The 16,011-nt window shown below is 50.0% G+C and overlaps 2 protein-coding genes across 2 annotated transcripts in view; one reads left to right on the forward strand and one right to left on the reverse strand.

Annotated features, from left to right (window-relative positions):
* The window catches only part of NPAS1 (neuronal PAS domain protein 1), a 27,691-nt gene extending 19,601 nt beyond the window's left edge, over positions 1-8,090 (reverse strand). The window contains exons 1-3 of the mRNA XM_048501753.1: positions 8,025-8,090; positions 7,683-7,772; positions 2,032-2,121 (exon numbers count right to left, since the gene is read on the reverse strand). Coding sequence (XP_048357710.1) covers positions 2,032-2,121; positions 7,683-7,772; positions 8,025-8,090 — 246 coding nt within the window. The remainder of the gene's footprint in view (positions 1-2,031; positions 2,122-7,682; positions 7,773-8,024) is intronic.
* A 1,837-nt stretch (positions 8,091-9,927) lies between these two features.
* Positions 9,928-13,072, forward strand: LOC125435559 (neuronal PAS domain-containing protein 3-like). Its single transcript, XM_048501754.1, has 2 exons — positions 9,928-10,084; positions 11,473-13,072. Exons 1-2 carry the CDS (start codon positions 9,928-9,930, stop codon positions 12,681-12,683), a joined length of 1,368 nt encoding a protein of 455 aa, XP_048357711.1. The 3' UTR covers positions 12,684-13,072.
* The last annotated feature ends 2,939 nt before the right edge of the window (positions 13,073-16,011 follow it).

Below are 16,011 nucleotides of genomic sequence, written 5' to 3' on the forward strand. Positions count from 1 at the left end.
TAAAAGGGGCTTGGACGGATTTATGGAGGAGAAGTCAATTTATGGCTACCAGTCTTGATCCTCTTTGATCTGAGATTGCAAATGCCTTAACAGTCCAGGTGCTCAGGAGCAGCAGCAGCAGAAGGCCCTTGCTTTCACATCCTGCCTGTGAGCTCCCAATGGCACCTGGTGGGCCACTGCAAGTAGCAGAGTGCTGGACTAGATGGACTCTGGTCTGATCCAGCTGGCTTGTTCTTATGTTCTTATGAGATGGATGCTTGCAAAAACAGTTCCGCAGGGCCTGGAAGACGGAGGTGGTTCTGTCAGGCCTTGGTGTGTCCCGATGGCATCACCGGCCTCCCCACAAGGACCTATATAGTACCACCTTCTGTGATCCCCCTCCTAAACCACCCATGCCTGGACATTTTAATTAGGGTTCGTGTTCCCAAACTGGATCAGAGGAGTTTTTATAGGTTTAATTGCTTGCCATTTGTATTTTATTTTATCGAGAACTGGTATAGTTATAACCTTTTATGCATTAGTATATTTTTTAAGCATGAGAATGCTACCTTGAGCCTGACATTGTCAGGGTAGGAGGGGGATATAAACAAACAAACAAACAAATAAATAAATAAGCAGGAGTTCTAAGTTCCCCCTGGCATCTCACTTTTGCTTGTGGTCAAACAGGTTTTCTATACAGTTGCAAAAACCTGCAAAACCTCTTTGATCAGGTGGGGTGTTAATAAAGAGACAGAGCTTTTGTGTTGCATGAAACAAAGCCTCTCAAACTATTATCTGCTTTCCTAAAGACGGACAAAGATGGACAGTTCCCAAGAAACTTCTATCGTTTTGCCCCCATTACCGGCCTCAGATATATTTAGCACACGCTTATTGTACACATCCTCCAAGAAGTTCAGAAAAGTAGGCACTGTTTCCCTCTACTGCATTTATCCTGACAACAACCCTGTAAGGTAGGCTAGGCTGACAGATTGGGTCAATCAGCGAGCAACAGGACCTCGAATCAGGGCCTCTGTTTTCTTCATCTAACACTCTAACCCATAGATGTCAAACTCGCAGCCCTCCAGATGTTATGGACTACAGTTCCCATCACCCCCTGCCAGCATCGTGCTGGCAGGGGATGATGGGAACTGTAGTCCATAACATCTGGAGGGCTGTGAGTTTGACACCTGTGCTCTAACCTCAAATACCATGCTGCCTATACACAGGCGAAAGTGGTCACCTGAATCTATCCACGCACGCCTAGTCCAGGCACCAGTTCCAACACACCCTCTACCAAAACAGCTGAAGTGTTCTTTGGACCCAGCCCGCCCCCCCAACCCCCCATCCCATGCAGCGGGAGGCCATAACAACCATCAAGTTTTTATAAGGGGATGGCAGCTGCTGTTCAGTGTTGAACAAGCAATTCCCAGTCTTCTGGATTTTTAGGCACTTTTAAATCATTATTTGTCCACATTTATTCTGCACTCATTACTCCTCAGCCTCATAACATGATGCAACTGCCTCAGTCTTTAAAAAAGCCACAACTGTCTCACACTTGAATAAAGACAGAGGCGTAGCTCCAAGGGGACGGGGGGCACGACGCACCAGGCGCGCACCCCTGTGGGGGGCGTTCTGGGACATGGCATTCCTAGGCAGGGGCGGAGGACGCACTGGTGTACCGGGCGCTTTCCCCCCTTGCTATGCCTCTGAGTAAAGATCACACCTCCTCTTCACGAGGACTGGAAATTTGCTCTTGCTTTTAAATAAAAATCACAGCTGAGATTCTCAGCAGCTCCAAACCCTACGATACCAGACAGAAGTCACAGGCAGACAATAACAGATCGGCCACAGTAATTCTGGACAGCCACAGTGTTTTCGAGACACTTCGCTGCTTCCTGAGCTCCGCAGACGATCATCTTGGCTATTCTCGACGCAACCTGACCAGCTGCATGACTCATGCACTGCACATCTGGCTGTGCGAGAGTGGGATTTTATTTTCCAGCCTGCGCATGCATTATTCACGGTTTAGTATACAGCTCACACAATTCCTACCTGAGAGAGCCCAAGGTAAATAGACACCGTCTCAGAGATGTAAAGGAATTTTCCCTCTTGGTTCAACGCAAACACAAACCCATCTAGGGACTGTGGAAAGAAAGAACAAACATGGGTTTTTAATAATAATAATAATAATAATAATAATAATAATAATAATAATAATAATAATAATAATAATAATAATAATAATAATAATAATAATAATAATAATGCAGGTCACTTCTCTTTTCAGGCAGAGAGGAGTACACTCATGTCACAAATTCAGGTAAGAGGGAAATGGTATCACCTTGCTCAGAAATGTGGGGTGTGTGGGGTTATGAGGACTAGAAACATAACCCCAAATCAGTGCTTAAGATCCACTGTGGCCTACTGGCTAATAGGACTGGATTCGAACCCCTTGTCTGCCTATGATGCAAACCAACCAGGTAACCTTGCGCAAGTTGCTCGCTCCTGAGCTGACCTATCCTGTGTGGTTGTTGGGCAGGTGAAAAGGGGAGAATTATGGGGAAGGATGGGGGGGAAATTACCAAATAAATGGAAAAAACAAGCAGAGATGATATGGTTTTGTATTCAAGGATCTCCCTCCCTGCAGTCCTGACAGCCCAGGAGAGCAGTTAATACATTAAAAACCAAGGACGTAACGGCTTTAACCTGATTAATCAACACAATCATTAATTGCAGATTAAATTCCCCCTTGATTAATTAATTGGTGGGACTAACAGCAATCAGAGATTCCTATTCTTTGAAGGGTCCCGGCCCCCTTGCAGGTGATAACCACCGCCCCCGCTTCCCCCCGCCCTTTCACCTCCAAGCTGCAGAACAGCCAAACATGGCAAATGGCGAGGTGGCTTTTGCACACTAAATTGTTGCTTATATTTAAAAGGCTAATGGGAGGGGCAGGGAGATAGCAGAAGGTAGGAGAAAGAGAGAAAGAAAGAAAGAAAGAAAGAAAGAAAGAAAGAAAGAAAGAAAGAAAGAAAGAAAGAAAGAAAGAAAGAAAGAAAGAAAGAAAGAAAGAAAGAAAGAAAGAAAGAAAAAGAGGGAGGGAGGGAAGAAGAGGGAGGGAGGGGAACGGAGGGAGGGAGGAAAGGGAAAGAGGAAGGAAGGGTGGGAAGAACAAAGGGGGGAAGGGAGGAAGGGGAAGAGGAAGAGATGGAGGGAGGGAGGGAGGGAAGAAGAGGGAGGAAGGAAGGAAGGAAGGAAGGGAAAAGGGGAGAAGAGGGAGGGAAGAAGGAAATGAGGGAGGGAAGAAGAGGAAGGAAGGGAAGGGGGAAAGGGATGGGGAGAAGAAGGAAGGAAGTGAGGAAGGGAGGGAGGAAAGGGAAAAAGGAAGGAAGGGTGGGAAGAACAAAGGGGGGAAGGGAAGGAAGGAAGAGGAAGGGAGGGAGGGAAGAAGAGGGAAGAAGGAATGAAGGGAGGGAGGGAGCGAGGGAGGGGAGAAGAGGAAGGGAGGGGGAAAGGAAGGGCGGGAGGGGGAAGTGGAAGGAAGGAAAAGAGGGAGGGAGGGGGGAGAGGAAGGGAGGGAGGGGCGGAAGAGGAAGAAGGAAGGAAGGAAAAGGAAGAGAGAGCGGGAAAACCATGAATGCAGCTTCTGAAGAGCTTACAATTTTCATTTCAAACAAATCAAGTTTCCAGACCATGTGGAGGGGGAGGTGACAGGCGGAATTTATTCATTTCTTTCAGTTTGGAGAAATTCAGTTTCCTGCAGATGGGGTGGAGGAGGGTTGCTCAGTTCCCTCCATGATTCTCCTCCATGGCTAATTGAAACGGATGTTTTTAAAAGCAGGACGAACTGTGCAGAGCGAAGGATGTCTTCCAAATCTGCTTCGTTTCCCGGTCACAGAAACGACCCTTTCCGGGCACTGCCCAAGTAAGTTGGATGCAGAATCTCTACACATTATTGCAAGGAGAGAATTGCAGCGGTTGCCCGAGGACAGCAGATGCGTCAGCACCCGGCCCTCGCCGCCTGTTCTTCCAGTTGAGATCAGCAAGCCGGGCCTTTAAAAAACAATCCTCTCTCCTCTCAATCAAGTTCCTCCAGCTCAGAGCGGAGCAGCTCCAGAGTCCCAGGGAGGCACCTAGAAGCAGCTGTTGAAATGCAGAAGTACCTGGAAATTCCCTTTGCAAGCTGGGGCAACAGAAGCAAACTCCCCAAGCTGCTGCTTGAGCTCAGGAGATTGGAGCATGCTGGGAAAGATGAGAGCTGGATAAGACTAAAAATGGTGGCGGGCAGGATGGTGTGAAGAACCACAGCCAAAAACTTTCTCTACTTCAAACCCCCCCCCCCCCCGCAAGCTGTTCCAGAAAACAGGAAGCACCCCCCACCCTCCGGGCAACGCAGGACGGAAGCCTGGGGCAGCCCCTTTGAAACTTGCCATGGCAAATTTTACCAGGCGCCAAGATATGCCTGTTTTGGGTCGCCCGCCAAACCTCCAACTCTGGTGAGCTTCAGAGGTCCTGAAATCAGTTCAGAAAAAGAGGGGGCAGGTGAGGATTTCTGCCTCAATGCAGAGTTCCGTTCACAAGGACCGGGCAAGATCCCAGCGGGCAGGGCTGGTTGCCACTGGCACTTCCGCCCAGGAGTGGGGCTTGGCACGGGGACCACGAGCTGCCATCCTCCAGAGGGCTAACAACACACGTTACTCTTGAAACGTACCAAACAGTAGCCTGATCCCCCCCCCCCCAAAAAAAAACCATTTCAGGGAGGATAGTTTAACCTGATTTACACATTTTTCCTCCTCAAGGTTGCCCCCTCCAGTTCAAAACGCACCCTCTGAGATGGTGCAGAGGTGGGGGAGACGGGCATAATGGAAACACTCTTCTGCTCCCAAATCCCCCAATCAGCTTAAAAAAAACACAGCTGGGCTGCCGTTATATACCGTGTTTCCCCGAAAATAAGACAGTGTCTTATGTTAATTTTTGCTCCCCAAGATGCGCTATGTATTTTCGGGGGATGTCTTATTTTTCCGCTCCACAGCTGCATGCTCTGGTGTTCTGTTCGCCGGGCCTGCTTCCAAACAAAAACTTTGCTACGTCTTACTTCCGGGGGATGCTTTACATTTCGCACTTCAGCAAAACCTCTACTGCGTCTTATTCTCAGGGGATGTCTTATTTTCGGGGAAACAGGGTATGTAACGTAATTTTGCCCTAAGAATCTTTTAAAAAATAAAACAATCAAGTTTCTAGTCCTTACGACTGCTGAGATACGCTTGAAAATGAACAGAAGAAGATGAAGAGTTTGGATTTATACGCAGGGGCATGCGGGGTTAAATGTCCCCGGCTGCAGCTATTTAGTCACGTGAGGAACGGAAAATCACACACACCCCACGCCTCCTCCTTCCCCTTGGGTCCGTACTCTAGGCTGACCAGACTTAAAACAATTTGACCAGACTTAAAACAATTTGTCCCGCGCCCCGCGGGTTTTTTCAAGTATCCCGATTTTTGAAAGGCTGCCGCAGTGACTTCTGGGGCGCAAGGCAGTGCGGCAGCCTCCCGCGCGTGCAGGAGCGCACGGCCTTCTGGGGCGCTCCCATTTCCCACAATGGGGGAAGGGGGGTGGAGGGGTACCTGGCTGCTCCCTCTTCAGTCAGAGATAATTCCAGGTACTCTGTCATTCATCACCCCCAGGTCTTGTGCTGCCACCAGCTGGGTCACCTGAGTTGGACATGCCCAACGGGTCTCACCAGTAACCCTTCAAAGGCTAGGAGAGACTCCAGGGCCTGCAAAAGAACTACAACCAGGGGGCATCCACTGAAAATGCTGGGGGGAAGAAATAGGAGTAATAAAAGGAAACACTTCTTCACGCAACGTGTGATTGGTGTTTGGAATATGCTGCCACAGGAGGTGGTGATGGCCACTAACCTGGATAGCTTTAAAAGGGGCTTGGACAGATTTATGGAGGAGAAGTCTATTTATGGCTACCAATCTGGATCCTCCTTGATCTGAGATTGCAAATGCCTTAACAGACCAGGTGCTCGGGAGCAGCAGCAGCAGCAGAAGGCCATTGCTTTCACCTCCTGCATGGGAGTTCCCAAAGGCACCTGGTGGGCCACTGTGGGTAGCAGAGAGCTGGACTAGATGGACTCTGGTCTGATCCAGCAGGCTTGTTCTTATGTTCTTAAAAGTGTCCTCCCCCCGGCCCAGCCCATGACTGAATCAGAGACTGGTAGCAGAAAGCCTAAAGGCTCTAGGATGCTCTGTTTCAGTTATTCCGTTTTGAGTAACAGAGTTCCGTTCAATCGGAACCTCTAAAAATAGATTTATAAGAGGAGCTCACATAGGTATCATTTAGATTCAGGAGGCGAACCTTTTATATCTCCAGATAAAGAGGATTCGATAATTCCCATCAGCCCCTGCCAGCATGGCCTGATGGGAATTGTAGTCCATAACATCTGGAGTGCCAAAGGTTCACCACCACTGCACTAGACTCTACCTTGTCAGCAGAAGCTTTCTGTTCCACTATTGGGGGTCCGTGAGTTGGTCCATTGCTGGTTTCCACTTGTTGAGGCATTAATACAGGGGTGGGCAATTATTTTTTCCATGGGGCCGCATAAGAAACAGAAAATATTGTGGAGGGCCGGGCCAAAAGGCAGGGGGGGCGAGGCGCTTTTGAAAGCCCCGCAGAAGCCGGCAGCCAAGGCAACCGGTTTCTGCGGGGCTTTCAAAGGCGCCTCGCTCCCCAGCAAGGCAGGGGGGCCAGTCAGGGTCATCCGGCGGGCCGGATGTGGTTCGCTGTGGGTCGTGAGTAATGCCCAGGTCTGCATTAATAGGATAGGAGCTATCTGATCTGAGGCTGATTCTATTTCATCCAAAGCATCCTGTAAATTCTTAGATGGATTTGTTGCTGATAATTGCATTGAGCACTCTGGTTGTGGGGCGTCGGACCAGCCGCTACCTGTTAGTTCTTGTGCCCACGTTTTATCTTTGTTTCTTGAGATCAACGCAGGATATAATGCTTCCACAGGTTTTGGATCCACTTCCCGTTCATAAAATGTGTTGGGGGCTAAGACAGCTGTTGGCTCTTTGCATTTGTCCAAATCCATGTTCCCCAAGTCCTGTAAACTGCTTATAATTCTACCTTCTTTATGTTGGCTGTTTGTCGTCCCTTTACTAGAGGGAAGATCATAGTGCCGTGGTGGCGAACTTTTGGCACTCCAGATGTTATGGACTACGATTCCCATCAGCCCCTTCCAGCATGGCCAATTGGCCATGCTGGCAGGGGCTGATGGGAATTGTAGTCCATAACATCTGGAGTGCCAAAGGTTCACCACCACTGTCATAGTGGATGTGATCTTCTATTTCTATCGTAGGCATAGAGCTAATAATCAAGGTCAGTTGGGATACCAAATGTTTCCAATCATTCATTAGATCTTGAGTAGGAAGTCTAAGCCTTGGTACAGTCTAAGCCAGGGGTCTTCAAACTATGGCCCTCCAGATGTTCATTGACTACAATTCCCATCAGCCCCTGCCAGCATGGCCAAGTGGTAGGGCTGATAAGAATTGTAGTCTCTGAACATCTGGAGGGCCATAGTTTGAAAACCCCTGGTCTAAGCCTTGACTCTAGGATGCGAAGGCCAGCGCTTGCCAGAGCCCAAAGGAACCCAAGGGGTCCTCTGACCTCCACACACCCACCCACTACACACACCCACACACAAATTCCCAGGATTCTCAGTGTCACAGTCACAGCCAGGAGGGGCTCTGGTAGAGAATCCCAGCTTTGCATCCACATCATCACAGGGCTATGGAGCTGTTGGATCCCAAATTCAGGAGCGAGCAGTCAGAATCCCAAAGTGCGCAGAGGGAGGTGGGGGTCACCCATGAGGTCCCCTCCTCTATCCAAAGCAACAATACCTCTTTATCCTGGCAGAATATGTTTGCACAATTACACGCACACACACACTCCCCCATGAAGAAGCTTGGTGCGTATGGGGAGAAATAGCAGGAGATGAATGGAACCGACAGTTACGTTGACGTTCAGGCACGTTAATTACTGCTGACAGATAAAATTGCTTTTTTCCCATCATCAAGTGGCTTTCCATGAGGCACTTGGAGGTCATTGTGGCGGCAATTAAACGGTTGACACCACATGACAGGAATGGGCATGAAGGAGGAGACGAAGTGGGGCGTGGGGGGGGGGGAGAGAGTAGAGATGTCTGCAAATTTGTGGAGCCTCCCTAATCTAGAAGACTCTGAATAGGTAATGAACAGCTGAAGCAAGGGCAGAAGGAGATCATAGTAATAGGGAGGGGGAGGAGAAGGAGGAGGAGGAAGAGGAGGAGGAGGAGCAGGAGCAGGAGGAGGAGCAGGAGGAGGAGGAGGAAGAGGAGGAGGAGCAGGAGGAGGAGGAGGAGAGGAGGAAGAGGAGGAGGAGGAGGAGGAGAAGGGGGAGAAGGAGGAGAAGGAGGAGGAGGAGGAGAGGAGGAAGAGGAGGAGGAGGAGAAGAAGGAAGAGGAGAAGGAGAAGAAGGAGAAGGAGAAGAAAAAGAAAAAGGACGAGGAGGAGGAGGAGGAGAAGGAAGAGGAGGAGGAGGAGGAGGAGAAGGAGAAGGAGGAGAAGAAGGAGAAGAAGAAGAAAAAGGAGGAGAAGGAGGAGGATGAAGGAAGAAAGATTAAGGGAGGAGAAAAAGAAAAGAAGATGAAAGAAGAAAAAGGAAGGAGGAGAGGAGGAAAAGAAGGAGAAGAAGAAAAAGGAGGAGGAGGAGGAAGAGAGGAGGAGAAGAAGGAGAAGAAGAAGAAGAAAAAGGAGGAGGAGGAGGAGGAGGAGGAGGATGAAGGAAGAAAGATGAAGGAAGGAGAAAAAGAAAAGAAGATGAAAGAAGAAAAAGGAAGGAGGAGAGGAGGAAAAGAAGGAGAAGAAGAAAAAGGAGGAGGAGGAGGAAGAGAGGAGGAGAAGAAGGAGAAGAAGAAGAAGAAAAAGGAGGAGGAGGAGGAGGAGGAGGAGGATGAAGGAAGAAAGATGAAGGAAGGAGAAAAAGAAAAGAAGATGAAAGAAGAAAAAGGAAGGAGGAGAGGAGGAAAAGAAGAACAAGGAGGAAGGAGAAGGAAAAGAAGGAGAAGGACGATGAAGTGAAAAGAAGGGAGGAGGAGGAATAAGAAGGAAATTTGAATGAAGAATAATGGAGAAAAAGAAAGAAGGAGGAAAAGATGAATGAAGAAGGAGGAAGCCGGAGGAAGAAAAAGAAAGAAGAAGAAAAATCCCCATTGCCTGCTGTTTCTGGCTCCAAAAGGTAGGGTGACCCCACTTCTGGAGAGGACTCAGAATCTTGTGAGCCTCCACTGGGAAGGATGGTCCTCAACTCGAGGGCTCCCCCCCCCCCCCCACAGAAGGCACGCTAAGTTTAAAAAGCAAGCCCAAGTCAGAAAGCAGCAGCCAGAATAAAGAGCTCAGAGCGGGGGACCCCGACCTTTTTGAGGCTGTGGGCATCTTTGGGATTCTGGCATCAGGTGGTAGGCACAACCACAAAATGGCCACCACAGGTGGTACAGGTGGTACAGCCACACACACACATAGGGGAAGTCCATGTGCCCAGAATAAAAGGACTAATATTTTAAAAAGAAACCAAAGCAAAGTGGAACGGTCTTTTTGCCTGCCTGTATCCACACCGAGCTTTGCAAACTCTTTCCCCTCGAACTCTTTCCAGATATGAAGCCGCATTTTTTTTGGGGGGGGGGGTGAGGTAGCATTGCTCCCTGCAAACCAGCTGTTGACACGTCTCCCCAACACCACTGCGGGCACGGCACTAAATCCGATTGCTTCCACATAAATCCAAATTAGCCCCGCAAAAGAGGCCCAGAGCACGAAAACGCCTCGGGCAATGCAGAGGCAGAAGGAAAAGAAATTTTATTTTGGAATAGAAACAAATGCACCTGGCCCAGGAGCGAAAAGCACATTAAGATGTCGTTCTCTTCTGTGCCGAAACCCCATTCAAAGCCTCGTAACTCAATTGATTCAGCTCCTCGAGTCTCTGACTGGCCCTCGCCATCTGCTCTTCAGGGCCAGGTCAAAGATTTTGTCTCCCCAAACAAGTTACACCCTTCCCCAAGCCATATGGGTAGCCACAACCTCCCTGTGGGGTGCCGGAAGCCTCTTCACCATTCTACTCCTAACTCTAAATCTTTTACTATGGGGTCAAGTGAAGAAGTTTGAAAGCCAGTGTGGTGTTGCAGTTAGAGAACGGGACTAGTATCCGCGAGACCCAGGGTCAAATCGCTCTTCTGCCATGGAGATCTGCTCGGTGACCTTGGGCCAATCACCCACTCTTAGCCTAATCTACCTCGCAAGGTTGTTGTGATAATAAAATGGAAGAGGTAAGGACGACATAAGTCGGTCTGGAACCTCACAGAGAAGAAAGGCGAGGGATAAACGAAGTAAAAATAAAATAAAGTTTATTTAAAATTTTTACATCGCAGTCTTTCTCCTAAGCAGCTAGATTTAGGTCTAGTAGAGTCTTACAGATGAAGAAGGTCAAGGGTGCTTGAACCTGATGGCCCTTGTGGTCTCTTCCAACTCTGTGATTCTATGATTTTGGGAGGTATTAGCATTCAAGAGTCAACATTCCTCTCATCAAATATCTGACGAAGGGAGAATCAAAGCTCACACCTGGAGAACCTTGCTGGTTTTTAAGGTGCTCCTGGACTTGAACCAAGATGTTCTACTGCAAAGCTTGGCTGGCCACCCTTAAGTTCTGGGTTCGCCTGTGCTTTAATTCGGACACTGGTAGCCTTATCAATCATATCCTCCCCCAGCTCCATGGATCTAAGTGGTGGCGGGCAGTTGAAATTAAAATACTTTCCCTGGGATTCTCTTGGGAGTCTTTGCAAATGCTACCTCCTTCCGAACTCTTTTTTCAACTAAAAAGGCGACTCCTTGACCAGGAGCTACAAGTTCTACGAGACCAAAGCGGAAGTAACTGTTCCCCCTTCTTTTTCAACATCAAATTCAAAACTAATCTGATGGCAGACTATCTGAGCATACTCCAAGAGCCCAAGCTTAGATGGATATACACAAGGGCTCGTTGTAATTTCTTCCCTCGTTCTGTACTCCAAGGGAGGTTTCTTAAAATTGACTCGCAAGAGCGGAAATGCCCCCACTGTACTATAGTGGTGCAATCCATGGAACATATAATGCTAAACTGCTCCAAATACGAAGAAGCTAGGACCAGGCTTTGGACTCTTCTTCCTGCTAAGTTTAAGGAATACTCTGTTGCTGGGAAAATTGCATTCCTACTAAACAACTCTTCTTCTGTGATTTTAAATTCTGTAGCTAGGTTCCTTTTAGGAACTTTGGAATAATACCTGTGGTGGTTTTATGTATGGAACATTTGTCTGGATAATGCTGGTTGTTACATTGGTATTATGCCTAATAAAGGTTTTGTGTATGTATGTATGTAACTCACCCAGTTGAATTCTTCCTACTCCTCCCCCCCTTCCTCCTTTCCAGAGAGCGGTCTCGCCCCAGAAACCAGCCTCGGTAAGCGCTGCTCTCCCAGCAAAGCAAGTTCTCTGGCCGAGTCCTATCCCAGGAGTGCAGTGGATGCTGGGACCCACGGCTGCCTGACCGAGACAGATTCCAGCGACCCTGAGAGCAGCTACAGGGATGAGGAGGCCTCGGACAAAGCAGGCGGGAGCGACCTGGAAGGGCCTCCGGGCAAGCGCATAAAGCTGGAGTTCCAAGGAAACAGCCCGCCCCGGGAAGCCAAGGAGGCCTCCCTCGGCAGCTCTGAGGAGTCCAACAGTGGCAGCGAGGCTGAACTGAGTTTTCTTCCTCGACCGAGGGGGCCGCTGGTGAGGAAAGTGAACGGCTGCAAGACTGCGGGGAGAAGCAGCACAGGGGGAGCCGTCCGCCCGTCCACCTCCGAGTTCACCTCAGTCATCCAGACCCAGAAGAGCTCTACTCCCAAACCCCACACAGCACTTGGTATTAAGTCCGAGCGGGCCCCTGGCGCCAAAGGGCCCATCTGGACCTGCCCCACCACCCACAAGGGCGGCCCTTACGCTGCGAACAGTCTAGAGAAGCCTGTTTTGAGGCCAGCCTCTTCCCACTTGTACGTCTCCATCCCGGATTCGGTCCTCACTCCGCCCGAGATGGACGGCAGTGCAGGGAAAGGCCCTTTCAGCACTTCGCCCCGAGCCTTCCCTGCAGCGCCCTCCTCGGCGGACACGCTCTCACCCCCGCTCTCCGGATCCCCCTGCGAGGAGAGGGCTGCGTCGACACCGTTCACCCCGCTGGTCTATCCGGCCGAGAGGGAGGTGCTGCAGAGGTTCCACGCAGGCAACGTGGTGCTGCCGCTGGTGCACCAGCTCAACAGCCCGTGCACCAGCACGGCCGGCTCCCAGGGCCTCTACGCCACCAGCACGATCCGGTACGCCCCGGCCGAGGTGACTCTAGCCATGCAGAGTAATATGTTGCCCCCTTCCCACCCCATCAACCTCATGGACATCAGCAGCGCAGAGGCCAAGACTTCCCGGGAACTCATGTATCACCACCTGCAACGGCTGAACATGGTTGCGCCGTTTGGCAACGCGGCCGGGTTGGCTCAGCTTTCAGGGGGAGCGTTTGCGGCGACGGACTCCTTGTTCTCCACCCTGCCCTTTTCTGTGGCCAGCGGCGGGGTTCACGGCACGCCCGCTTTGGAACGCAAGGATGACTGAGGCTGGGGAATGGGGGTTGGGCTGGGCGGTGTCTCCTTTTGCCCCCGAAACTAGGGCCAGATGTTGCCCTGGGCAAAGCCCAGGCTTGGATCCGGCAGCTCAGTCTTGTGCTGGGGGAAGGAAGCCCTCTGTCCTGGGCCCAGCCTCCTTGTGCTCCGTCTTCTCATAGTGCTCCTTTCTCAAGTCTCCGTGCAAATCAGTAGAAAGATCGTCTTCTCGCTCTGTGTTCTGCTTCTCGCTTTTCAGGTCCCCGGATGCCGCTGCTGAAACTGACACCGTTGTAGGGTAAGGCTAGGAATTAGCCCGGTGTAAATGGAGAGGGGTGTCAATGCAAACTTTCTCAGAAAGTTGCAAGCCGGAGGAAAGAGATCTTCTGTATCCTTCCTTTGTATCGTGTCTTCCTGCTTCTGCTGTTTGACATCTCTCCGTCACCATTTTGTTGGGGGCTTTCAGGGCCACGCCGAGGGTTCCTTTGGGTGTCCTGACCAGTTGCCTGACACGAACATTACCCTATGTCCATAGGCTAATGGACAGCATACTCTAAAAGGCTTGCCCCACCCTCCCCAGCAGTTACCTGCTTTTGCAGCTGCTCTGTCCTAGTGGCCCCAATCCCCTGCAAAGGGCTCTCGACTGCAACCTCAAGTAGTCACGTGGATGGGGAAGTGCCGTGTCATTGATCAGACGGGATTTCCATGTGGCTCTGATGTTCAGAAACCGCCTCCCGTGGCTGGCTGCTCTTCCATAAGCTGTGGGCGGCTGAGCCGGGCACATGAGCCTGTGTGACGCAGCCCCATGCTCGAAAAAAGGGAACGGTCAGCGCTGCCAGTGTGGGTGGACTGACCCCTAGAGCCGTGGTGGCAAACCTTTGGCACTCCAGATGTTATGGACTACAAATCCCATCAGCCCCTGCCAGCATGGCCAATTGGCCTAATGCATACAAGCGTGGTTTGTCTTCACAACAGTCACTTTGCAAAACCATGATTGGGCTTGCAGAGGTCTGTTCGGATCCTCGTTTGCCTGAACAACCATTAACTTGATCCTGTTATCCCAGGGGTCTGCAACCTGCGGCTCTCCAGATGTTCATGAACTACAATTCCCATCAGCCCCTGCCAGCATGGCCAATTGGCTGATGGGAATTGTAGTTCGTGAACATCTGGAGAGCCGCAGGTTGCAGACCCCTGGTCTAATATGAGGGCCTCAAAAATGCTGCTGGCAGCAGAGAGCAAGTAGTCCATAACATCTGGAGTGCCAAAGGTTCGCCACCACTGCCCTAGAGATTGTGAGCAATCCTAGCTAACTCCCCCGCAGGAGGAAGCGCCTAATTGGAAAGAGTTCAAGTTCTGCCCTCTCCCCGCGTCTCAGCTCTGTCCTCGGTTACTTTGTCAGCAGCTGTTGGCATGATACCGTGGCAGAACCCCCAAGTACACAAGCACTCTACCTTTTGGAGCTGAATGTCGAACACGAGGACGATGACCCCCTCCGTCCCATTTTCCTATTCACTTTATGAAAACTGGAATGCCGGGGCAAGAGGCTGGCTGGCTGAGCAGCCGGTGTGCATCCCTCCCCTTTCTGGATGCCTGTCTGCGCCTTTTGTCCAAGCTGTCCGCCGTGTTAATTGAAAGCGGCCGCGTTCAGCCGGCGCAGGCTTCCAGCCTTATCTGCCCCCGCCCCCGCCCCAATCCCATCCCAGTCAGAGCAAGAGCGCAGGACAGAGAGGAGGTGAAACAGGCCATTCCGCATATTTGACAACAGCACTTAACAGGGGTTTTTTTAAAAGACGTGTGCCATAATTTTTTTTTTTAGCACTTATTCAAAATAAGAGTTGTCCAGGTCTCTGTGGGAAGGGGGAGAAATCCCACGGCAAAACTGTAGCACTTGGATGATGGGGTCTTTTTTTCTGTGTAACCCACTGCTAAGGATCGGTGTGTGCGCGTGTGTGCTTTTTTATTTTCTAATTAATCTACTGTTCTCATTGGATAGATGAATGTAGTTTTCACTGTTGACGTTTTTGCTGCTGCTTGGGCAATCTGGGATTTCAGAGAAAAATTAAAGTAAACGGACTTCGTTCCTGCCTTCTAACAGGATTCCCGGGAACTCTGCGTGTTTTTCTTGTGCACGAGAGCAGGAAACTGTTGCTGTCGTGTAGAGTCCCAGTTTGAGCTGATTAACTTAGGGAGGAAGCTTTTGAATTTGATCGCAGTTTTCAGAGAAAACAACTAAAAGTGTTCCACGGGTGTCTTCTGAAATGTCTGTTTTTGTGTTACGTGCCATCAAGTCAGGTATGACTTAGGGCAGTGGTGGCGAACCTTTGGCACTCCAGATGTTATGGACTACAATTCCCATCAGCCCCTGCCAGCATCTGTTGTGGCAGCTGCTGCCAAAGGAACATTTTACTAAAAATCTGCACAGCCAATCACATCTCCAACAGCCCAACAGAAACCTTGCTGGGCCAAAACCCAACCAGTCCCTGCCCTCGATCTCAAAATGCTTGCGGGGTGTGCTGCTGGCAGGGGTTGATGGGAATTGTAGTCCATAACATCTGGAGTGCCAAAGGTTCGCCACCACGGACTTAGGGTGTTCCAACCCTATGAACTAACAACCTTCAAGACATCCTTGCTCGGGTCTTGCAAACCCGGGTTGTGTCAATGGTTCCTTTATTGAGTCAATCCATTTCATGTCGGGTCTCCCGCTTTTCCCACCGCCTTCAACTTTTGCTAGTCTTTTCCGGGGAGTCTTGTCTTCTCAGAATGTAACCAAAGTATAATAGCTTCAGTTTGGTCATTTTCGCTTCCAGGGAGACTTCGGGCTTGATTTGATCTAGAACCCTCAGATCTGTCTTTTTGGTGGTCTGCAGTTTCTGTAATACTTTCCTTCAGCATCACATTTCAAAGGCATCTGCCTTCTTCCTGCCAGTCCGTTAAGTAACCAGGAGAAAAAAAAGAATTAGGCAGGATTCTTCTCCTTTGCTGGTGACACCAAAACAGGGAAGGATGAAAGTACCAGAAAGTACCAGAAAGTACCCGGGGATGGGGCGGTTTATAAATCGAAACAATAAATAAATAAATAAATAAATAAATAAATAAATAAATAAAATGCTCCTGCTGCACAACGAGCAGGAGTTAAAAGCAAACATCGCGGAGAGTTAAGCCGGGCAGTTTTGCACCCTGGAACAGGGCGGGTGCTCTTTCCTCTGCCTTGTCATTGGACGACTGCCCACTCTTATCTAAGGCGAGAGACGGCAAAAGGCCGGGAATAGAACCAGTTTTGTCCTTTGCCAATATCCCCCTGTGGTTATTCTGGTGCTCTGAAAGGAGGCTGTGTCCCCGCC

This window comes from Sphaerodactylus townsendi, linkage group LG06 (genome assembly GCF_021028975.2).
Source record: "Sphaerodactylus townsendi isolate TG3544 linkage group LG06, MPM_Stown_v2.3, whole genome shotgun sequence".
In the NCBI taxonomy this organism is placed as follows: Eukaryota; Metazoa; Chordata; class Lepidosauria; order Squamata; family Sphaerodactylidae; genus Sphaerodactylus; species Sphaerodactylus townsendi.